Source organism: Ctenopharyngodon idella, chromosome 13 (assembly GCF_019924925.1).
Source record: "Ctenopharyngodon idella isolate HZGC_01 chromosome 13, HZGC01, whole genome shotgun sequence".
Lineage (NCBI taxonomy): Eukaryota > Metazoa > Chordata > Actinopteri > Cypriniformes > Xenocyprididae > Ctenopharyngodon > Ctenopharyngodon idella.
The window spans coordinates 34,279,188-34,303,996 of NC_067232.1; the positions used below are offsets into that span (position 1 = coordinate 34,279,188).

The 24,809-nt window shown below is 38.1% G+C and overlaps 2 protein-coding genes across 8 annotated transcripts in view; one reads left to right on the plus strand and one right to left on the minus strand.

The window, feature by feature from the left end:
* Positions 1–105: 105 nt before the first annotated feature.
* Positions 106–4,087, plus strand: mea1 (male-enhanced antigen 1). 6 transcript variants are annotated; one of them, XM_051915998.1, is made up of 4 exons: positions 106–262; positions 489–786; positions 922–1,027; positions 3,292–4,087. In XM_051915998.1, exons 2-4 carry the CDS (start codon positions 499–501, stop codon positions 3,453–3,455), a joined length of 558 nt encoding a protein of 185 aa, XP_051771958.1. In that variant the 5' UTR covers positions 106–262; positions 489–498; the 3' UTR covers positions 3,456–4,087. The 6 variants fall into 6 exon arrangements, with proteins under 6 accessions (XP_051771958.1, XP_051771959.1, XP_051771962.1 ...); XM_051915999.1 differs by having other exon boundaries at positions 133–262; positions 492–786; XM_051916002.1 differs by having other exon boundaries at positions 198–336; positions 492–786.
* Positions 3,968–24,809, minus strand: part of ppp2r5d (protein phosphatase 2, regulatory subunit B', delta) — a 47,285-nt gene continuing 26,443 nt past the window's right edge. The window contains exons 4-18 of one of the 2 annotated variants that reach the window (XM_051915985.1): positions 22,528–22,727; positions 17,398–17,508; positions 15,998–16,090; positions 14,083–14,213; positions 13,812–13,871; positions 13,589–13,697; positions 12,379–12,432; positions 12,047–12,217; positions 11,041–11,168; positions 10,766–10,867; positions 10,575–10,634; positions 10,326–10,398; positions 8,985–9,026; positions 7,872–7,982; positions 3,968–7,212 (exon numbers count right to left, since the gene is read on the minus strand). In XM_051915985.1, coding sequence (XP_051771945.1) covers positions 7,075–7,212; positions 7,872–7,982; positions 8,985–9,026; positions 10,326–10,398; positions 10,575–10,634; positions 10,766–10,867; positions 11,041–11,168; positions 12,047–12,217; positions 12,379–12,432; positions 13,589–13,697; positions 13,812–13,871; positions 14,083–14,213; positions 15,998–16,090; positions 17,398–17,508; positions 22,528–22,727 — 1,583 coding nt within the window. In that variant the 3' untranslated portion in view covers positions 3,968–7,074. The remainder of the gene's footprint in view (positions 7,213–7,871; positions 7,983–8,984; positions 9,027–10,325; positions 10,399–10,574; positions 10,635–10,765; positions 10,868–11,040; positions 11,169–12,046; positions 12,218–12,378; positions 12,433–13,588; positions 13,698–13,811; positions 13,872–14,082; positions 14,214–15,997; positions 16,091–17,397; positions 17,509–22,527; positions 22,728–24,809) is intronic. The other variant, XM_051915986.1, reaches the window with a different exon arrangement.

The window sequence follows — 24,809 nt, forward strand, 5'->3', positions numbered from 1 at the left end:
CATGGATTCACGTACACAAATACGTAATTTTAAATAAACTCTCATGAAGCATCAAAAAAAAAAAAAAAAAAAAAAATCTGGTATTTTAATGTACACTTTTATTTATTTTTAGGTACACATTTAATCGCTTAGCTAGCTCGTCGACGTATCGTGACGCAATCAATGCGCAGTTCTGCTTCTGCGCAGGACCGGAAGCAAATAATAGCTCTCCAGATACATCTGCTCAAAACATTTGGATAAAAGAGTTCGACAGAAGAAACAGGTAACAGAAAATGACCAGAGATCATTTGCTGCATATGGTGAACAGTCGCATTCATTAGTTAATACCCCGGAAGTGTAAGTGTGTATGACCTAGCGGGATTTTATAACCTAAGCTTACATTGAAAGGTGGATGTTTACTCCATACAACAACCATTTTCACTAACAAACTTGTCAAGGGACGGGCAGTGTAAAATGAAACCGTCTCGCATGCTTGCTGTGTCTGTTAGCAGCCAGTGAATGGAAGTGGCGAGGGCCCGAGAGATGGGTCCAGAGAGAATCTTACCGAACTCCGAGGAGGATGTGGTGCAGGACCGGCCTTTAGACACCGCTGTGCCGGAGGAGTGGAGCGGAGAGGACATGGAGGAGGAGGAGGAGGATGAAGGAGGCGCCGGAGACGAGGACAATGCTGGATATTATTATCAGCCTCTGAATCAAGACCCAGACGGGATGAACAGCTCGCACACAGAGCCAGCGGATGAGGGAACCATCGCAGAGCAGCTCCAGGACGTCCAGGACAGAATAGAGGTACAGGAAGTCTTTAGGGTGCCTGAAATGTGCCCAGTGCTTGTTGCATCCTCAGCTTTCTGGTTAGCAAGTGTGTACTAGTGTGGTTTTATATCAGCTAAATCTGATGTTGTCATCTTCATCAACATTTTGCAGGCCATGGGTCTGTTCCTGCCCCAGCCTCCTCCTGACAGCGATGAAGAGGAGGATCCTGAAGGAGCTGCTGCCTGTAGAAGTCATGCGTCCATTCCCATGGATGCAGGTAAGCAAGAGAACAGGCTTTATATTTGGGTCACAACACTGATGACTGTCATGTCATTCATTACTTCTCTGTCAGTGTGTTGGACTTAAATTTCATCACCACAATTGATGCATTTGGCCTTAAAAAATAAAGTTAAGGAATGAAGTCATCCATAATGGTTATGGTTATAAAGATGGATATATCCAACTCTATCCACATACACGCAGTACACTCACATAACGCAGTATGTACCATAGTAAATCTCAACTGATGGATTGCTCGTATAATCACAAAATGTAAACTACATTATCGCACAATTCTAATCTGCTAAATGTGACTAAGACAAGAATTGTAAACATTAACATCATGATTTTCTGTAAAGCTGCTTTGAAACAATGTATTGTGAAAATGAATATTTAAATAGGACTTGACTTGGTTGACTGACATTTTTAAATGGATGTTATAAATAATGCAGCTTAATACTAGTAAATAAGAAAGTACACACAACTGTTGAGTTTAACTTAAGGAATATTAGTAATATTTAAAAAAAGAAAATGTACAATTTTGGAATTAGTAAGTGGAATGATTAAACTTTGGTATGTGTTATTAGTAGGGGTGTAACAATATATCGCAATACAAAAATGCAACAATATGTATTGTGTGTAGTTCGCCAAAAATGAAAATTGAGAAAAAATTCAAGTTTACAGAGTTTTAGTGTCAGTTCTACATTAAACTATTATATATAATGTTGAATATAATGTAGAATAATGCAATGGGGGAATATTTGTGGGTCCTGATAATGCCAAATGTCTTGTGTTACCAGTAAAAATGGCCTACATTATTTTAAATATATCTAGTCAGTGACAGAGTACAAACATATTCATCTAAAATAAATCTGTTTCAGCGTTAGAATCATGAATATTATTATTCTGGTGTCACCATTGTCCTGTGCATTGGGTTACCAGCACCAAGTCCAAGCCTATTCATTTCCACTCCCAATGTAATACAAATTTAGTGTTTTGGTCAATAGTTCATTTTTTGTTATCCTTTTACCATGTCTTGGAGTATCGCAATAATATTGTATCGTGTGTTCAGTATCACAATATGTATCGAATCATGACATGAGGGTATTGTTACACCTCTAGTTTAGTCAAAAATACAGATTACTTTTATGTTATTCCCTATAAATATCCAGTATTAAAATTCTATACTATTTTGCCTAAATTTAATATAAAAGTGAATTTAGGTATCACAACATTATACAGTATGAAAAATATTAACTTTTTTTTTTTTTTTTTTTTACCAGAAATTATATTTGGGTGTTATTAAATTGTTAGTGTTTTAGAAGACTTAAAGGGTTAGTTCACCAAAAAATGAAATTTCTGTCATTACTCACCCTCATGTCGTTCCACACCCGTAAGACCTTCGTTCATCTTCAGGACACAAATTAAGATATTTTTGATGAAATTCGAGAGCTCTCGGACTCCTCCATAGACAGCAATTTAACCACCACTTTCAAGGTCCAGAAAGGTAATAAAGACATCATCAAAATAGTCAACGTGACTACAGTGGTTCAACCTTAATGTTATAAAGTGATGAGAATACATTTTGTGCGCGAAAACAAAAACGACTTTAACAATTTCTTCTTTTCCCTGTCAGACGTCCCTACATTGTTTATGTTCAGCGCTTCCAGGTTCTACGTCAGAACGTGACTCTGTATTGGCCGGCTTCTGCGTCAGCATCACACGCGTGCGTCGGCAAATACTGAGAATTCAGACGTAAACATGGAAGCGCTGTGTTTACTACATCAACTGCGTATGACAACAGTTCAAATTGTTAAATAAAGTTGTTATATTTGTTTTGTTTGTGCACACGAAAAGTATTCTCGTCACTTTATAACATTAAGATTGAATCACTGTAGTCACGTTGACTATTCTAACGATGTCTTTAGTACCTTGAATGTGGTAATTTTGTTGCTTCCTATGGGAGATTAAAAAAAAACTCTTGGATTTCATCAAAAATATATTAATTTGTGTTCTGAAGATGAATGAAGGTCTTACGGGTGTAGAATGACACGAGGTTGAGTACTTAATGACAGAAATTTCATTTTTGGGTTTACTAACCCTTTAAAAGGGATCATTAAATGATGGCAAAGGTAATCTAAATCCAAAAATTAGTTTGTACAATAAAATATCCATTATCTAATATTAATATAGATACATTAAAGTGTAAATATCAATATCAACCAATGTAGGGCCGATATATGTTCTTGTTTGTGTTCACAGATCACGTTGAGCTAGTGAAAAGGACCATGGCGGCTATCAATTTGCCGACACTGGGAATCCCTGCCTGGGCCCAGGAAATCTCTGACGACCAGTGGAAGGACATGGTGCAGCAGACGCTTCAGACCAGACAGAGCTCTGCAGGCCTGAGACTGGAACGCAAGTGAAGCCTCATCTCGCCCTCTACACATCTCACACTGCAGACACGCTAAACAGAGCTTCTGACATTTGCTCATCTCAAACAAACCAAAAGGCACATTTATCACCTTAGCTGTGGTTTATAACAACTGTGGACTGAAATTCTTAAAGTGGAAATGTAATAGTTTACCTTTTAATTGCTTTGAACTGTTGCACATCAAGTGTCCCGATTATTCAGTTACAGAGTTGGCAAAAATAGTCCTGAAAAACCCTAGACATACTTCAGTCTTGTCCCAATGCAGTTGTGTTAATTATGCAGTATGGTTCTTTTGCTTAATTACTTTTTTTGTAAAGTGAAGTTCGGCAAGATTTAGTGGTTGCTTTTGTATGACAGTATAAACATGTATGGTGCATCTCAGTTTTGTGCTGTTTAATGGATTTTTTTTTTGTGTGTGACTTAATCTGATTGTTGACTATGTGCAATGAGTGATTGATCCTTTATGTATTTCACACGGCTTGAGCAACACAAATGGCCGTCACGTCTTTTGTGTTTCTTTATTTTTGTTCTGTACATACATGAACATCTGTACAAAATATGACTTTCATACTATGTAATGCTCAACCTAATTAAAGTACAACATATGTACATATGACCTGGAAAGCAGCTTAAGATTAGTGTCAGACTTGGAAAGGAGGGCTGGGAGAAGGACGGAAAGGGTGAGTGTGGAGAGACCCATACTTTCTTAATTTCCCTCTGTTTCTTGTTGCTGCCGGACAAGCTGAACACTGGCCCCATCCGCCCGTCAAGCTGCATCGAGGAAGGAAGCATGCTGTGTTCAAGAGTGAAGTTGCCTCTGATTGTTTCTGGAATGTTTTGGTCTATTTAGAGGCAGCTAGGTTGGCAATTCATGCTCTTGATTGCATGGACAAGTCATTCCCGTACACTGATAGGCTGAGGTGACGTAACAACACTTCAAACGGCTAATGATTTAAAGACTTCAACTCTGCACTGCATACTATAGGCTGTAATAGCACAATTCGAAATGTATGCCCACGTTTGGAGCGATGGAAAAAAAAAAAGTGTAGCAGCTTGAAATCACGAGGGGCGAAATGCAGAGCTGCACACTGGATAGCAATAAAGTGTTGCGTTGTCCAGCAGCCTGTAGGAGTAGTAAATGTTCCCTCACTATTGGAATGATCAAAGTGACACTTCACGGGACAGACCTTTACAACAGAGAGGGGACATCAAGCATCAGAATGTGTCATACAAGCGAACAGAATTAAAAGATGAAGTTGGGGCAGAAAGAGGGAATATTAAAAGGCAAGGGCACAATCGTAAGCAATATACATGACAATATACACTACACAAGTAGTCGCAACGGCAATTGCAGGCTGTCGCTTTTCCATATATTAAGCCTGGACAGGTAAGCGAGTATCTTTTCTCTGTAAATATATAGTCCTATTAGGAGGATTGTATAGCGCTTGATCGTACACTAGACCAGTGGATGGTTTTCCTTACCGTTCTAATACCTGAAAAAAAATATTGCTTAGGCGCTTTAAAGTGAAAACAACAACAAAAATAAGACATACAATCTCAGACAGGACGGTAGTTCCCGATCTTGAACAGTTCAACGGGAGTTTGTTTTTCATTCTTGTCTAGTTTTTTATACATCACAGAAACCTATGAAGCAAAACAAGACAACTTACAAAAGCTATGAGGTGTGATTTCATGGGAATCTGTTCAAGAGGTATAAGTCTTAAAAGGATTAGTTCAATTCAGAATTAAAATTTTCTGATAGTTTACACACCCCCATGTCATCCAAGATGTTTGTCTTTCTTCAGTCGAATAGAAATTAAGGTTTTTGAGGAAAACATTCCAGGATTTCTCTCTATATAGTGGACTTCAAAGGGTTGAAGGTTCAAATGTCAGTTTCAGTGCAGCTTCAAAGGGCTCTAGACGATCCCAGATGAGGAATAAGAGTCTTATCTAGAGAAACGATCTGTCATTTTCTAAAAAAAATAAAATTTATATATTTTTTTAACCACAAATGCTCGTCTTGCACTGCGCCACGCATTACATAATCACGTTGGAAAGGTCACGCGTGACATAGGCAGAAGCACCGAGCAAGTGTTTACAAAGCAAACGTGCTAAGGCTAAGTCCTACCGCGGTACTTCCACCTACACCACACGTGACCTTTCCAACATGATTACGTAATGCGTGGCGCATCGCAGAGCAGTGCAAAACGAGCATTTGTGGTTAAAAAGTATATACATTTTTATTTTATTAGAAAATGACCATTCGTTTTGCTAGATAAGACTCTTATTCCTCATCTGGGATCATGTAGAGCCCTTTGAAGCTGCACTGAAACTGACATTTGGACCTTCAACCCATTGAACCCCAGTGAAGTCCACTTTATGGAGAAAAATCCTGGAATGTTTTCCTCAAAAACCTTAATTTCTTTTCGACTGAAGAAAGAAAGATAAACATTTTGGATGACATGGGGGTGAGTAAATTATCAGGAAATTTTAATTCTGAAGTGAACTAATCCTTTACAACGAAAATAAAACATTGATGCATACAAACAGTGGAGTGTGGATCAAATAGGCCATTGGCGCATGCATTTAGATCACATTCTTTTCTGCGACTGTAAACGGACTGTATACTACTTTTAAAGCATTTTCATCAAGCGTTCTGCTGGTGGTGGATATTGAGGTGATTGCTTCCACAAAGCTCTCTTATTTTTTTTGTTGTTGTTGATCATGATCATTAACACAATCACGAGGAAAACAACAGATTAGGTCGATCTCCTCAGCCTCTGCCTCCTAATGTGTGGTCATGGTCTTAGATCTCAAAAATGACTACCTGAAACATTTACAGCACCAGGTCGCAATGGAGAAGCAATTTCAGAGTCCCATCTCAGATGTACGAGCAGACCTGTCTAGGGAAGCATCTGAAATAGATTCACAATCCCATGCGAGTTGAAATCTCAAGCTTGCATGTTTTGTAGAAACAAGTTTCACTAATTGGTTCTTTGTATGACATCAAGAATAACCCTGAACACTCCCGTTTGGCTACCATCCCTACGCTCCGCCCACACAGGAGCCGGATGCAGAAAATCCAGTACAGGGTCTCCATATCTCCATTAACATGATACATTTAGTTAAGTGTGGCCCCTTAACTGCAGACAGATTTACAGAGGCAGTGATTGGAATAAAGGAGAAGCTCTCAAGCAGCGGTAAAAATGGGATAGGGAGCATGCGGACAAATGGAGACAGCATAAAGTGGACAAAATAAAGTGTGGAGAGAAACAAAGCAACCACAACAAGAGCATACTTTGATTATTTGTAACCCACACTGCTTTCTACCAACCCAGCGGTCGCTTCTGTTCAGTGTGGGGATCAGCAGCTATGGATCTGAGAAGATTTTGGAAAGAGTTTGTGCACGCATGGGAGTCGGGGCAGAGTGCATGGGAGCTCTCCACTGCTCTGTGGACTGGATTTTTGCAGATGGGGCTCTCCAACAGTGAGGGAGGAAGGAGTATGGGATAGAGGCAGAGGAACAGAGAGGTGGGTTACAGCAGGCGACAATTTTGGACCAAGACGAGAGGAACAGTTTAGGCGCGGTGGAGGGTGGCGGTGCTCCCCCGTCAGAGGGCTTCCTGGTTGGCCGTCAGGTACTCTTCTGCTCGCTTGTGAGCTTCCAGGGCTTTTATAGTATAGACGTCCTGCGGCAGCTCAGACTTTCGCCTCATCAAAACCTTGTCTTTCTTGATGTCTTTCATTCCCTGAAAAGAAAAGTTATATTCCTGAGACAGTGTAAGACTAATGTCCAAAGTATACATAAGTTTTGACATGGCATAGAGCTGAACGCATAGCCTTTTAAAGCAGACTCCATTTGATAGTGTGCGCAAACACAGGGGCTCAACATATGCGCACTAGTAAGTTTAATCTTTGTACAGTGTTTGCTCTATTTTTCTCCAAACGTTATAACCAATTTTGCACTTTTTTTTAAACTAGTTATAGCTATCTATTAACCCTCCCACATACCCTGGTATATGTGTAAAAAGTATACTTTGGGCTTGAGGAGGGGTGGGGAATATAAACAGGTAGAAATTTGGTAGAAACCAACTGCTAGAGATTTTGGATTATTGTCTCTGTTGCGGTAACACTCATGCTGCACCTTCACGAAGGTTTATCATTTGCATGCAAAAGAAAAATACTGAATAACGTTTGTAGCTTTAATAAGTATGCATGTAAAGAATATGCAGTGTTTTTACATTTGATTACTTTATTTCTGTAATATTTCTTCTTTTAACTAGACCTACCTAAAAATCTTCAAGCACTGTTTATTTCATTTGTATCCAGGCTCTGTTGTATTCAGTGCTCATAATGTTCAGGCATCTTTTGTTCTTATGAAGATCTACAAGTGTTTGTTTGATTGTACCTGTGAGGCTTCTGATTCCACAGTCTTCTTCAGCAGCTGGATGTCCTCAGCTGTAGGGGTCTCCGTCTCCATTGAGTACAATGGCATCCCTCCTTCATTATACATCATGTACTGCACGTACACACAAACACATGTCATTCACACATACATGAAGCTAGTTCACACCTTAACATACATCTGCTCAGCTAGGAAAGACTGCTTTACGTTATTTACATGGGAGAACAAGAAATATATTATTAAGGGTTGTTGTCACAATGTTTTGTTTACCACAACTTGCAGCATTAATACAGAATTCAAAATGATGTGCGCTAAAAGGTGCATGTTTATCAGCTATTTTACAAAGCTATTTTACAAATGTTCTGCAAATGGCTCATCCAAAAAGAATTCAGAGTGTGAACTTAGTTTTACGTTTTTTAAAAATCATGATTAGATTAGACAAAGCCCCTTTTAAAGCATTTAATTTGAGAGGCTTCTCACTGCAGAGCCAATGGGTGGAGCTTGACGTCCACCTCCCTGTATTTACACACAATGGGTGGAGCTTGATTGTCCAGCTCCCTGTATTTACACATAATGGGTGGAGCTTGATGTCCAGCTCCCCATCTGTCCAGCTCCATCTTTAGACATAATAGGTAGAGCTTAGTGTCCAGCTCCCCATCTTTAGACAAAATGGGTGGCACTTTATCATCCAGCTCCCCATCTTTACACATAATGGGTGGAGGCCTGGTGTCCAGCTCCTCGTCTTTAGAAATAATGGGTGGAGCTTAAAGGTCCAGCCACACCCTATCCTTAAACCTAATTAGGTTAAGCTCCACCCATCAGGTCCAAATGCTGTCACTTTACAGCATTTGGTTCTGCAGTAAGCATCACTTGTTTAATTTACTGGACTATGCAAAAATAGACACAACTGCGTGGTTATGAAAATGTGAACCATTTTTGTTGAGTTTCTAACAAAAACTGTGATATTGAATTAGTCATATAGGATTTTTTTTTTTTTTTTTTTTTCCCATACCACCCACCCTACATCTAAACAAAACTTGGTAGGTAAGATGAAAGTAACCCAAAGAGTAAGATGAATGCATAATAACTATTCTGTTACTGAAATAAATGACTCACCTCATCCTGAGCCAGACCGGGCCGCAGCTGAACCTTTGTACTCTGTGAAAATCCAAAACTTGTGGTTGACAAACACACATTCACAGGATCCCTCATCACATCCTGATTAAACTGTGGGTTTTTTTGTGTTTGCCCTCAGAGCACAGAGAGAGATGAGTTGTGATAATTATACTCATCAGGAGTAGTTTTGAGTTGATTCATTCTAATTAGGATACATAAAAAATGAGATGCACACAAAGCTTGTGCAACTGATCAAATTAATTTCTGAAATAATTTTCACCTATAATATATGACTTCACTAGCTGTGTTTCCATCCACCTATTTTTATGTGCATTTTGAGATACTGCATAAAAAAAACTTTTTTTCTTTGTTGGATGGAAATGCCAAGATGTGCATTAGATTCTAAAAATCTCCATAAAAAAACAAAACAAAAAGTATGCACTCAGTTGAGTCAGATACATTTTTTATCTGATAAGAAGACATGAGCATAAACTATGATGGAAACGCATTTACCGAATATATTGCTTGATTCGCATCAAAAAAGTCATGCGACTGGGCAAGGGGACGGCATAACTGGACTAGCCAGCAGAGCGATCACGTTGCACAGCATCTGAAATGCTGTTTGGTCATTCTGAAATGCCTGAGCAAAGTCTGTCGTCAAAGTGGTTCGGTATAATTCCCTCACAGAACTGTCTTACAAGATTGCTTTCCCAAACAGCAGGCATCCGCCTCCGAAAGCAAGATAACATGACCGCATTTATTGTGTTTCATCTACGCGCTCTGAGGCGCAAGTAATTTATTATTTACGAAAATTATTATATACAGTGGCTTCTTTCAGCAACTTCCATTTTTCTTAGTTATATTTAGCCAGAGATGGTCTTACTGATTTAGCCCACTTTATAAGGAAGTGACGATTTTGTTCTCTTCGGCTCAGTGGATAGAAAACGGTGCTTTATTCGCAAATGTTTTATGCGATATAAACATTTTGTGCACATGTTAAATTCGCAACTTGGGATGGAAACAAAGCTACTGACAGTTTGATTGTGTCCTATTTGGTTGTATCTGCGTACACTACCATTCAAAAGTTTGGGGTCAGTAAGTATGTTTTTGAAAAGTCTCTTATGCTCACAAAGGCTGCATTAATTTGATCAAAAATGCAGTAAAACAGTTATATTTTGAAATATTACAAATTAAAATAACTTATTTTAATATTTCTCTAATTTATTCCTGTGCTGGCAAAGCTGAATTTACAGCAGAAATGCTATTCCAGTCTTCAGTGTTCTTTTATAAAATGATTTTAATATTATATTAAAAAGTTTGAGTACAGCGAAGGGTGTTTACCTGAGGGTTCTGTTTTGCTAGTTCTTCAATTTTATGCCACATTTCTTCCCGTTCCTTAAGTTTGTACTTCTCTCTAGGGAAGAACAGGAAAACAACAAAGAGTTTAGGATACGTCAGAGAAAATAATTCGTATGTATATGTGGAAACATATGGTTGCCACAAGCTTAGCTCAACAAAACCAACTTGCTTAGTAATTCTGCTAAGAGAACATTACAGTCACTGGGTCTCAAAATCTAGAGAACTGCCTACCTAGACATCATCTCTGGGCATGTTCGATGCCCAAAATGCTGTCTCTCTCTTTGTAGTTCACTAGGATTTGAGACAGTAAATGACAACTGCTGACAAGACCTTCTCAAACAATTTATGTCAGAACAATCCTTTACAATCTTCACACCTTTGCCTTCCCTCATATTCTCTCTTTCTTCCCTTTGTTCACTTACTTCTGCTTCTCAGCCTTGTACTGCTGAGTGCAGTCATCAAACAGCTTCTGGTTCATCTCCATAAAGAGCTTTAGAGCATTGTAGATAAGCCCATGGATTGTCCTGCAGGAGGAAACACAGCAATATTACCCCTGACATTTGAACAGAAAGTTTCTTTCTTCAGCTGTTCACTCATCATAAGAAAAAAAGAAAGAAGCTTTTTTTGAAGAAGAAGATATGTCTTAATGGAAGAAACAGATTGTGAATGTACACAATCTGTCAAAGTGTGGCTATACTTGTTCCAGTGGCTCTTGGAGTTCTTGTAGAGAGCGGGAAACATGATGGGGAGGATCTTGGCGGCATTGTCGCTGATCAGGCTCATGATGTACTCATTGTTCCAGTAATACAATGCTCTTTCAGCAACCTGGAACACACATGACATTACAGATCAATGAGTATCACACTCCACATGCATATGCTAGTACTCAATTTTTATATTATTGCATATTGTCGCTGTAGGGCGGAAACCTCATTTCTCCAAAAATGCTACTTCTCAAGAAATGGAAAAAACACTATTTTTTAAATAATTAAACACCGCTTTGTCAGACACTTGCATGTCTCATTATGTTATGAATATTTTACCAAAATCAAGTTCAAATGGAGTCACAAGGTTTTTGACCAGCGAATTTCGGACGTGTTTTGTCTGTCATTAGAATGGCCGCATCCGAGGCATAAAGTGCATTGCGTTACGTTTTCATCAACTTACAGGTTATGAAGTTTACTGTAGTGATGTGGGTGCTCAGATTTTTTCTGTCATTTGGCCAAAATCTCATGTTACTAAAGATGAAGTGCTATGCACAGGATATTTGAGACAGTATTGGCTGTGACTCGATGACAAATGCTAGACTAAGACACTCTTCTCCGCTCCTCAAATACATACAAGATTAGCCTTTATATATAGTGTTTTGTGAGTAATAAAAACACTGAACGTATTCAAACAACCAGTTCTTTATTTACCCTTGCATTGCAAACAGACAGAAACGGTCCAAACTGCACTGAGGTGGGGTGGAGTTTGATCAACAGTTTAAGGGTCCAGTCATAAGCTCTTAATATTTTTCATTGGTTAAATATGTGCAAAACCCACAGATAGATGCAAAGGGTGACCAACAGTAATGATTTATCAAAAAAATTAATAAGACAAAATATGGAGATACAGGGTTTTTACATACAGCGACGATATGTAAAAGACGATGTAAATGATGGCTGGTGTTCAGTGATAGAACAAGATCAGTGCTGTCATACCTGGAAGTGTGGACTTGATACACACTTGGCCAGCTGTCTAAACAGAGGCTCCATGACTTTAACAAACTCTGAGGGCTCGATGACATCCAAGATTTCCTCCAGCTCATTCAGAAACATCACCTCCTTAGGACTGTGGGTCTTGGGCCAGAACTTCAGCAGGCCCATAATCACCTGATGCAGAAGAGACAGGCAAAATAGCTGAGAAAGCCACCTTGGCACTATTTGTTATGCTCAAGTTCAACATGAATAAAGAATTCATACAGAAAAAACCTGAAAGAAATGTTAATAATAATGACAGGAAATGGTGCAGTTGCCAAGGCTGTAAATCTTACAGGTTCAGTGAGGCTGCTGTCCTTTTCCAAAAACTGCACCACACAGTAGGCCAGCTGAAAGTACAGGAAATTATTTTTTTTCCAAAAAGAACACAATAGGATGACTAACATTGAGCCACTGCTATTCCTCATTCTATTAATACAATGTGCAAAACATCATAACCTCTAATACTTAATCCATAAAGTACAGACTGGATACAGTGAGGCAGTGGTGGGCGATATGCTGGATAAAGCGCTAAACCGGTAAATATGAAATCTTTCAGATGTGGTTATGCAAAATTCATGGGCGTTTTGACTATTTTCAAACATCACTGTGAAGGAGAAAATGCAAGAGCTTGTTAGGAAAAAAAAAAAAAAAAAAGGTGCATCCTCATGGTGTGGAACTGAACCAAAACCCCCTTAGTTACTGTTGATAATGTTGTAAAGCTTTCCTACTTGCCCTTTTTCCAGTGTCAAACATGAAGAGAAATTATTGAACTGTACGCATTACCTCAAATTGTTAAACAACATCTGGAATAACCATTATCTGCCAAAAAAAAAGTCTCCAATATCCTGTAAAGTAGCAGCACTTAAGTGAACCTTAAAGGATTAGTTCACTTCCTGATAATTTATTGCGTTCACTCACGATCCTCAAAAAGTGTTCAAGATGAAAATGAGATGGAGTTTTCTGCCCTACCGAGGTACTTCTGCTGACGTCATGCGTGACCTTTCCAACGTGATTACGTGATGCGTGGCGCATCGCAGAGCAGTGCAAAATGAGCATTTGTGGTTAAAATGTATATACTTTTTTTTCTTTTTTAAGAAAATGACCGATCGTTTCGCTAGATAAGACCCTTATTCCTCGTCTGGGAATTTGGACCTTCAACCCGTTGAACCCCAGTGAAGTCCACTACATGGAGAAAAACATTTTTCCTCAAAAACCTTAATTTCTTTTCGACTGAAGAAAGAAAGACAAACATCTTGGATGACATGTCAGTTAGTAAATTATCAGGAAATTTTAATTCTGAAGTGAACTAATCCTTTAAAAATACAGAAGCTTAATTTTTTTTGTTTCCCCCAAATGCAAGCAAATAAAATTGGATTTTTAATGATTATTTGTTTTAAATCACAAAAGCAAGAGTGCTGTTCAGACACAGGTAATCAGCGTCTTGCATTCAGTATTCAGTACTACAGCATAATTCAGTACTTCAGAAGATCTCCTTAAGCATACCTGTGGGTGATAGACGCTGAGTGACTTGACTTTGTGTAAAGGCAGTAGCACTCTGATGAGGAACATTTTGTGTTCCTCTTTCAGTGGCAGGGCAAAGCCATTAATTATGCTGTGGGAAGAACATGAGATTGGTCATGTGACAGACAGGTTCTTTCAGGTCAGCAAAGAGAGAAAGACCTCCTCTCAGATTTGTCATGGCAACACTGATAGTGGTCACACTCACCTTCCTAAGATTTCTAAGAGCTCTGCAATTCCATTGTGATGCTCCGTCTCGTATATAAACCTGCAGTGAGAGATCAAGGACATGGACTCAATGGGTGAATTCTGGAAGAGCTGCCCATCTCACCTTTTCTCACAAAAGCCAAACTCGGCTGATTCGAAGACAGACTTGCTTCTAAGAGCTCACAGTTTCTGCGTCTACTGTTACAAAGTTTATGAATGAGAACATTTTGATAACTGTATGCAGAGGTGGATTAGTTAGACGGACAGCTTGCCTGTAGAATATATTGTTGATCTGCCGACGGATGTATGCTCTCAGCCCCAGGAACTTTCCATAGATCCTGTGCAGGATGGTTTTTAGGAAGTCCCGCTCTCTGGGGTCTTCACTGTCAAAAAGCTCCAGAAGCTGAAAAGAAATAAGGTGAACTGAATCCATCAGTACAATCATTAGATGTGTTCTGAGAACCAATCCCAGTAGCTATGTTTACATGCATCCAAATAAATCAGATTGATAGCTCAATTGGACTGAAAACACTTGTAAACACTCAGGTGGTGTAGACCTGAAATAATGTGATCAAAAGGAAACATTTAAAACAAGAAAACAACTAAAACGACTACTTTCGCAATCAGATTAACAGTGTTGTCAATGCGTATGTTTACAAATGTTTTATGTCATACAAACTTGCGTATATTTATTTACATCTCGCATCTTACAAACTGGTCAGTGGATGAGACTAAACATTTACCAAATATTTGCTAAAAAAGCTCGTGTGATGAATCTCAGCTTTCTTTTTAGGCCCCGTTTACACCCAAGATGCGTTCTGGCCGATCGGATCACAAGTGGATGACGCTAAATACAGGTGTAAACGGGGTGTAAAGCATTTTGAGTTTGTCCACTTTCGACCACTTCCAGAGGTAGTGGAAAACACATTCGACCAGATTGCTTTCGTAGTGTAGACGCTCGAATGTGTTCGAACAGCCACTAAAGGCCACCTACTCACAGCCTACTGACTTAATGCGTAAACATTATGGGAAGCGTGCTAGCCAGACGGGATTTAAACTTTATCAGCTAAAGACCCAAGTTTGGTTTGAAGATGAAAAATGTCCCAAGCACAATGTTCTCTCACTATTCCTGATTTATAACGCACAATCACAGTGCTCGGACGGTCTTGTGGCTGTCAGAGCAGAAACGAGAGCTGCTGCTCTCCGTATGTTTTTCCGTTGTCTCCGGTAGCATTCATATGTAAATTGCGCAAGCTTATTTTGTCCATTAGATCAAAAGATCTGAAAAAACCCATACATTTACCCGCCCCCTCGAAGAAATCAGGACAGAAGTGGTTGAAAGTGAACAAAAGAGATTAAAACACCAGGTGTAAATAGGAATGTGTCTCCCTCGTCCACTTGTGATCCGATCGACCAAAATGCATCTTAATACCAGGTGTAAACAGGGTGTTAGATATGTCATCAAGCCAAAAATGACAATTATACTCAAGGCAGCTCCAGTGACATTACCACGGTGGCTTTTTCAGGTTGTGAACACAGTGACTGCGCATGCGTTTAAGTTTTGTTGGGAATACTTGTAATGTCATGTAAACGAATATGTGAATCGGATTGCAACGTTTAGGGTTCATATATACAGTACTTTCAGGATCTGAAATCAGATTGGAGTTATTTGAAAAATAGTGCATGTAAACATTTCTAGTGAGTTCACAGCACACTCTTGAAACACTGTGAGGCCAATAAAACTCTAGGCCCAGAATCCTGCTCTCCAGATATCAGTATCATCATCAATAAAAAAAAAATCCGTTGACCAAAGTGTGCAAAGTAGGGATGTCCTGAGCTGATCTCAAGCTGAAACTGTAAAAAAACTTTTTACAGTTGATACAAGTATCAGATCGGGACTCGGAGTCATTGAATACTCAGTATTCAATGCCTCTGTTCGGAGGCATAAAAACTTGATTGGGACATCCCTAGCAAAAAGACATGTTGGCATGGTGATATACCCTTGCTTTAAACTTGACTTAGTATTCTACACAGGCAAGTGCTGATCACTTCACTGCAACATGCATATAAAACCTGTAACAGCAGCTAGCCCCAGTTTTCCTTACTGACACTCAAACAGAGGGAGTGTTTATCTTCCTCTGATTGTGTGCTGATGAGGACAAACCATGATGAAGAAAGGACACTCACCGACAGTACAAACTTTTGGTCGATGTATTTTTTGGCAACATTGGGCTGGAAGTCAGGTGACTCCAGGAATCTTAAGAAGAATTCATAAACCAGCTGAAGATGAGAGAAAGAGGGGGAGAGAATGAGAGATATAATAAAGATTAATACATGATGAATTTATCTGTCAGGTCACTTTTGCCACCAAAACAATAAAATGCTGTCAGTTCTTGCACAAATGGACTTTTTAATAATTTGAGACAGGCACTTTGTTCCAAAACATGCCTCAGCTGCCTCACTGAAATCAAGCAGCAAACCTCAGAAGTGACTGGAATACAACACTCTACATAGACAGCAACTCTGTGACCCACACAAATAGTGCTCTGCACTTGATTTTGACATTAGCATAGTGCTAAAGATAACAAATTCAAACTTGAGAACCATATAAATGATAAAAATGAACACACTAATATAAAGTCAATTTTAATTTGACTGAACTACTTTTATCCACACTACTTTTGGACTGAATAATATTTTTTTATTCCACATTGTCTTGCTTTGTCTATCTAGGTAGGATATGCATTGCACTGAGATCAAGGAAAAATAAGGACACGTGTGATGCTGCTTTTGAATTTGGCCAAAGTTCTGTACCCTCATGGCACGCAAAGCAGTTTGCAGGCCTTAAATTTGCACAGCATAACAATGCAAAAAGGCACAAAAAAGAGCAACCACCAAGAACAACTACCATCATTTAACATACACTATAGGGCTACATGATTAGTCGTATTTTAATCGTGATAACGATATCTGCTTCTCTTGATTAATTAAAAATAATCGCTGCGACACTGGCCCACTGGTTATTTGTCCTGAGAATATTTTAACAATTTGACAATTCCGTTATCTTGCATTGGCAATAAGCCTCCACTATCTTTCCTGCTTGGGGTTGCCACATGTCAAGAGCATAAATCCCCCAAATTGAGCTTTTCTCTTAAAAGGATACATTTCTGTCCAATGTTTTACTTAATATTCCCAACCTGGCAACTATGCGCAAATGCTCTCTCTGGACTGCAAAAGAGCGCTGACAACACAGACAAACAATGGACATTTAGCGATGTCCATTGTAAAATTCTGCTCGAAAGCATCATACAGCCAGTCTGTGTTACTTCACTTGCAGCTACTGTGTGTGTGCGTGTGTGTATGGTCTTAGAAACTTATCTTTCTCTTTCTCTGGTTTATCTGGATATTAATTGTGATTATAGTTTTTGAGCAAAATAATTGTGATTATCAGTTTAACCATTATTGTGCAGCCCTAATACACTAAAGATTTTGATAAATATGACTGGGCTTTTAGAGCTGATATTGCAAACTAAATGATGGACTGGGTTGACAATTAGTGATATGATAATATAAAGCTCCACACACACCTGCAGGTGGGGCCAAGCGGCCTCCAGAGTGGGTTCATCCTCTTCAGGGTCAAATTCTGCTCCCGTGGGATTGGAAGAGGGTGGCAGAGTCCTGAACAAGTTTACAGAAAACTGAAAAGAAACACACATTTATCCGTCAGAACATGAACAGAAAAACTGTCTATTCTAAGAATATACTAAAAGTACTAAAAAAAAAAAAAAAAAAAAAAAAAAAAAAACATTAAAATGTGTGTCTATTCAGTATACCTCAAAGCAACAGGCATTAAAGACATTTTTAATTACAGGTAAACATAATTTACAGGTAAAATAACTGGGTTGTCACAATACCTTTTTTGTGAAAGTATCATGATAACGAGTAGTATTAGTACCAAGCAAGCAGTAGTATTATTGTGTGGATGTGTCGTTAGCAACGTCTTTTCTGTTGTATTACTTATTTACAGTTTACCAAAAATAAATATATATATATATATATATATATTATTATTATTGCTACACTTCTTCACACAGAAAACTGACCTGTAGAGCCAAAACTTACATTTTGAAGTTTAATTTATAATTGTGTTTTCAACAAGCATTATAAATGTTTCCAAACTCATTATGGGAGGCACTCATGCTGTTGCTTTTGCTGTTTTATTCCACATGCTCCATTTTTAATTGTTGGCTTATGTAGAGATGTGTCAGACGGACTTTTTTGATCAAAGGTCTGTTTTCGCGTTTTAGGACACTTAAATGAAAAGTTGAATTCCCGTGTTGGGTTTCATTTTTATGCACTCTGTCTTGCATTCTATGTGAACCTCACCAGAAATAAAACATGCCAAGTCTGAGCCACAAGCTCAAAATAAATAGTTACTTTTACTTATGCTAATTAATAAATCAGAATTATGGAAGCTTTTATCCGCCACTGAAAAATAAAAAAGTAAAAAAGGTAATTGCAACTTCTCACAATTGTGACTTTTTTTTCTCGCAATTGCAAGTTTACAACTCCACCGACTTTATAACTTGCGATCGTGAGTTTGTGTCTCGCAATTGTGAGGAAAAAAGGTCAGAATTGTGAGATAAAAAGTTGCAATTATCTTTTCCATTTTATTCTGTGGCAGAAACAAGCTTCCATAAAGAATAATAAAATTTTCCAAGAAGTGATATATAGATCATTAGTTTAACTTTAGCCAAACAATTGGCAAGTAATTTAGTGTATTTTACAGTGGCTTTGAACATTACCTGTCCAATCAGAGTTTAGTCAGAAGCAGAGTCAGAACTATCCATCAATTTAATAACCATAATGTTTGCACTAAAATTCAGCTCACCTCACACAGTTAAGAACAAACTACAATACTGAAATGTCTTCCTTCTTTAGCTCTCATTATGAATCCAAGGCATTAAATATGTAAGACCTTAAATATCAACTCCCTCTTAAGTGACAAGTGGTAAGATACTGCTTAATACTCATGTCCCAAAATGGCTGAGAGGAAGGACAGGAGTGTTACTACTGCAGAGGGGCGGCACAGCTTCCTCTGTCAAGATGACGCAATGTTTCGACCACAGCCTCAGACGAGAGTCGACTCAGACCTCCAGACAGGAGAGGGAGGGGCGAGACATTCTCACTGACACCTCACACTGAGATGGGAGAGCGGGACATAAGAGTCTAATGAGAGTAAATGAGAGGATGGGGGACGTGAAGGGACAATGTGCATCTGAAAGCTAAGAGGTTGGAGATTTATGATTGCGATTGTCTTACAATTCAGTCGCAGGAAATAGTGTTGCTGATATATTAAATGTTCTCAGTATATACACCAGATAATATCACAATGTATTACAATGACTTCAATGCACATTTATTTGGCATTAAAGGGATAGTTCACTCAAAAATGAAAATTATCCCATGATTTACTTACCCTCAAGCCATCCTAGGTGTATATGACTAACTTCTTTCAGACGAACACAATCCTTTTAAACAATTTTCTTTTATTTCAGAGCAAATACATAAATATTCGTATATTAAATTGCTGGAAAATATAATTTTGTATTGCTGAGCCCTATTTAGGACACAGCAGATCTCTTCTCCGAATTATGAATGGCTGAAAGGAAACGCAGGTGTCTGGGCCTTGATTTATGATGGCTAATTACTCATAATTCCCTGGTGTACATTTACACTTGAGCAGATTTTATCCTGGGTATGGCTAGTAATCACCTCTGCATTGTTCATGCAAAAAATTGGTCACATGATAGGCAGAGGTGTGTACTTTAAACATGTTTTGTCCTATTATCTTAGCTAACCAACATATATGTGGGGTACGAAGGAAAGAAATAGTAAGAAAAAGGTAGTGGAAGCGTGTTTGACATGCATGTGTATAAAAAATGTCAAGCAATTGGTGAGACAAAATTGCTTGTGTTGACACTCAGGTGTCAAATGAAGATTTATAAAATTGTTTTTTAGATTATAGGTTGCCTCGTAGATTTAATATACAATATCTCTAAATCCTCCTTGTCACTTTGAATGAGTTCTCGTGACTCATGTGAAAGGTGAGTCACACGATACAGTGCAGATGAGGCATCACCTTAGTGTGTTTGCAATTCTGAGGGATCTCAGAATGGTAGGAGAGGATTAATGTTGCCATGGAAACTGAATTAGAGGGGCAATTTTCTATTTTAAAAATGATTATTACATTTGAGAAAACTACCAAGTGATTTTTGAAATGCAGTACTTTATTTAGCTTCAGTTTTGACCACTCAAGAGAGGTAGTGTGGTGTGAACACATTGCTTATATGTACAGGAATCATGTTTCCATTTCGGCTTCCAACAATTATGAAAAGACGAATTATTGTGCACATTCCACTCCTTTAGAGTGGTGTGCTTTTGCCCCTCCTTAAAGATGAAGTATGCAGTTTCTGCGACACTACTGGCACCTAGCAGAATTACAAAATAAATGCACAATGTTGTATGGTATTGAAGTGTCCACTGTAGCACGTTGCATCATAATGCCCCATTCGCTTTGACGTGTTCATGAGCTGTTTAATCTTTGAAGGGCTAAATGCAGCAAATTTTGGCTTAGGGGCATGTGATATCACAATTTTTTTTTTATCATGGATGATTAAAATGTCCCACGATCTGCTTTTTAAGAAATATCGTAGTATCATGCTTAGGGATGTGCAAGACTAGTCGACTAAATGGTACAGCTGCTACTAGTTGACACTGAAAACAACAGTCGATTACACAGAAATTACGAAAAAGAGCCGTGAAAACAGAGCGAGGCTGGTGGCGCGAGTGTTAAATGGACGTCACCTGTGCGTCGCACCGGTCTCATGTCCCAGTAGCTCCGGAAGGATAAAAGGAGTAACAACGACAGTGGAGGACGAGAGAGATCCAGGCCTGGGACTTTGTTTATGTAGCCTATGTGCGGCAGTCGGCCAAAATACACCTGCCGTTTATTTTTGTTTCATTTATTATGTCAATAAAAACGTACATTTACAGTTCACCAGCTCCCTCTTCTTCCCTGAGCCCTGAACTTTGTTCTATTTATATTTAAAAGGATTTTAAATAACACATTAAAATAACACACTGGGGGAATACCTTAACTCTTCATTTTAATTTAATTTTACCTCAGATCTCTCATGCATTTTCTTCATGTCAGTCGCAGCGAGCTCAGAAATGACTGCTCGAAAGGCAAGCAAGGCACAAGAGTATTTTGAATTAGAACAAAACTGAAAAGTTTTATGTAAGCTGTGTCATGTCAAACTGGCATAATTCCACTGGAGACATGTGTAACTATATTCAGCGCATACTGGTAGGTGTGATGGCCGAAGTAAGTAATGCCCATTGTGTCACTCACTTCAACTCTGAAAAAAATAATTTATCTCTGAGACGACAGCAACAAGACATGCTACCACTCAGTTTTGTTGAGGGAGAAGGCTTCAGAAAAGTCATAACGCAAGGCAAGTGTACTGCATTTATGATCTGTTTTTAGCGGCATTAATATAGGGGTTTGACTGTTTGATTCATTGTTTTAAATAAATCATATATATACACAAGTCTTAGTGGGTTTCTTACTTCAGACTAGTTGACTAGTCGGTTACAAAACTTCAGTTTAAACGACTGTCAAATTAGTCGAAGAGCACATCCCTATCGTGCTACAGTGCCTCCATCCCAACATACTGTACATGCGAAGTACATTCACATCTCATGCTAACGCATAGGTAGGCTTACACTCAAAAGACATTCACAAGTTATTCACAATCATGAAAGTTTATTGTTTGCATCCGTTTTAAAGCCTTGCCGGTTAATCATTTTATTTGCATGCTGTTCTGAGATGCGCTTTTCTGAGCGTGTACACACGAAGCGTGCACACAATAAAAGCCTGTCAAACTGCACGTGAGTACTAAACTAAGTTATCTTTCGTATCTTATTGCCCTTAAACTGTCAAATACACACCTGGTTTACATTAAACAGTTGATTAACTGAACGTAAACAGTTGGGAGAAAATCGGATGCGTGTCAGTATATTAGATCCCTGCATTCGGTCTTAAAGTGACAGCAGCCTAATAAACCTGCTGTGTCATTAATGTTAATCAAACAACACAATGCTTTTGACTGAATAACTTTTGTAGCTTTAATAAGCATCTAAGTTTAATTCATACATTGAAGACTATGCAGTGTTTTATTTTTACGTTTAATTACTATATTCAGTTTTTGAGGTAGGCTATTAGCTGAATATTCTACTGTTAGACAAGCATTTTATTTGTATGATTTTTCTATTGTTTTTGTCCTATTGTTTGTAATTTAGCTTCTTTGTTTTCATTGTATTACATACCGTTTACTTTTGACATTTTTACATACATTACTTAGCCTAGTATTAGTTCATATCAAGAACTGTGAAATTTTACTGTTATCTAAAAGGTTGATATCACAGCAATCTTATTTTCAGCAAAATATACTTGATATATAGCAATAGTGAAGAAAAAAAAAATACTTTTAAGATTTTGGTAATATCGCTCACCCCACTCATCTTAATTAATCGTGATTACAATATTGACCAAAGTAACAGTGACAGAATTTTATCATAATCAAGCATAATCACATCCCCTAAATGGAATTCATTGATGTATGTCTGCTTAGGGGATATTTGCACCCTCTCACCATGATGACAGCTTCGGGGTAGATGGACTCTGTGACCACGTCGCGGTTGTGTGTGATGTACTCCACCATTTCATTAAGGCCGGCTCTCTTCACCTCCTTGTACTTGAGATCACTAAGTGGATCAGTCACAAAGTCAAAAAGCACACAGCACTGCCGCAGTTTCTGGACAAACAGTTCTTCTCGATCAATGGGTGGGGCATCTGGAATAGAAGACACAATAAACAAAACAGCATGAGTGACACCTGTCAGGCAGGAGATAGGCGGCAGGCAAAATAGTCAATCAAACCAACCGGCAAACCTCCCAGGGAAGATTTCTAATACCTCTTACTGTGCTGTTTCACACCAACGCACCATTTAAACAGAGTTCCTATTTAGGAGGCTCTCTGGTCCACCAGAGTCTCATTTACACCATCCTCTCACCTTGACCATGAACCTCATGTCTGTCTGTGTGTTGTGAACTGTGTGTCCCTGCATGCGCTTGTAGAAAATAGCACTGTTCTGCCAAAACAGCACACTGCTGCAATTATAAGACCATAATGGCTGAACTGGAATCAGATGACCAAGTACTAGGGATGGGTGATATATTATAAAATATTTTAAAATGTAATTTATTTCCGCAACAACAAAACTGAATTTTCAGCATCATTACTCCAGTCTCACGATCCTTCAGAAATCATTCTAATATGCTGATTTGGTTCCTTAAGAAACATTTCCTATTATCATCAATGTTGAAAAGATTTCTTGATGAATAGAAAGTTCAAAAGTACAGCATTTATTTGAAACAGTTTTTGTAACAATATAAAAGTCGTTACTGCCACTTTTGGTAAATCATTAAAACTGCAATTGATAAAATGATAAAACTTCAGTGATTAATTTGCATCATAAAGTCCCCATGTGGCACTTTTCCACATATTAAAATGTTTTAGCAAAAATATATTCAAGTTTTATGGACATATTTAAATATATTTTATTACTATGTATTGTTATTTTGGTACATATTAGGTCTGCCCCCTAATAGTTGACTAAACATAAGTCAATGAGAAGTGGCTTAGTCAACCAAATTTTTATTAGTCGCAAGAAAAAAAGGAAGTGGCGAAGTCACAGTTTGTGACGGCAGATCATTAACAGCTGGTCTAAGTAGTAAATACAGTACATCGTGCAGGACATCCAAACGCTCATTCATCGAACTCAAATATGGCTTATCATATGAAACATATGTAAGCAGTAGCAACTCTACATGGCTGCTCACTTTAAAATTAACATAGATAAATGTGGGCTGAATAGTAGCGCACTTACTGAATGACAGCTAACACGGAGGCGCCGGTGCGATCACTTGCACTTAAAATACTCCCTCATTTTTGGTCATACAGATAAGAGTAATACATCTTTTGAATCTGTGAAGACTCTACTTTTATTTGTGTGCACTCACAACAACAGAATGTTGTGCTTTTGTAAAATAATGAAAGCAAACAGGGTCTCCGTCTCTCGCCAAGAAAAAAAAACAAAAACAAAAAAACAAAACAAAACGAAACTCCATGTAAACTTGCCTCACAGACATGAAAAATATATCTATAGAAAGCGAAATGTCTATTTTTAATGAACCAATTGAAATGGAAAACAAATATTCTCAGGTTATGTAATCCAAATGAAACGTGCATATAGGCGCGTCCACTACTGCGGAGATGACGAGACAGCATCGTCAACTTCATCACTGCAGCCGAAAATACAGAAAACACTAGTTTATCAAATAATTATTAAAATGTTACAGCAATCTCCTTGCTGTTTTTCCCCGACGCATTCATAATCATTACTTCTGCCGGTGTGCTGTGGCAAGCTTTATGTGCGCACTTGAGTGCTGATTAGGCAATGTAGGCATTAAAGGCTCTTTATTATGATTTATATGGTTTATTAATAAACGTGCGATTAGTCGACTATTCACTTAAAATGAACGACTACTAGTCGACCAGAAAAATCTTTAGTCAAGGACAGCCCTAGTACATATAAATGAAAATAGTTAAATATTCTTGTGTTCATTTAATGAAAAAAAAAAAAAAAAAAAAAAAAAAACTGTGAAAAACATTTATTTATTCACTATTATTTTTTACTGCATTTTACTTCTTGCTTTAAATATTCGCAAACAAATGGCTATTGTGGGTTTATTCTCCCATCAAGCTATTTCAGACCAAATATACAAATTGAAATATTGATATAGGAGAATGTAAATTGAGGATATAATTGTACTACATGTATGTTTCACTATTACCACGAAGAAAAAGAAAAAA

Bases quoted from the DNA above. Each gene is read 5' to 3' on its own strand.
- mea1 (XM_051915998.1), top strand. From the start codon at position 499: ATGGAAGTGGCGAGGGCCCGAGAGATGGGTCCAGAGAGAATCTTACCG. The intron at 787-921 runs GTACAGGAAGTC...AACATTTTGCAG, and splicing joins ACGTCCAGGACAGAATAGAG to GCCATGGGTCTGTTCCTGCC. The intron at 1,028-3,291 runs GTAAGCAAGAGA...TTGTGTTCACAG, and splicing joins GTCCATTCCCATGGATGCAG to ATCACGTTGAGCTAGTGAAA.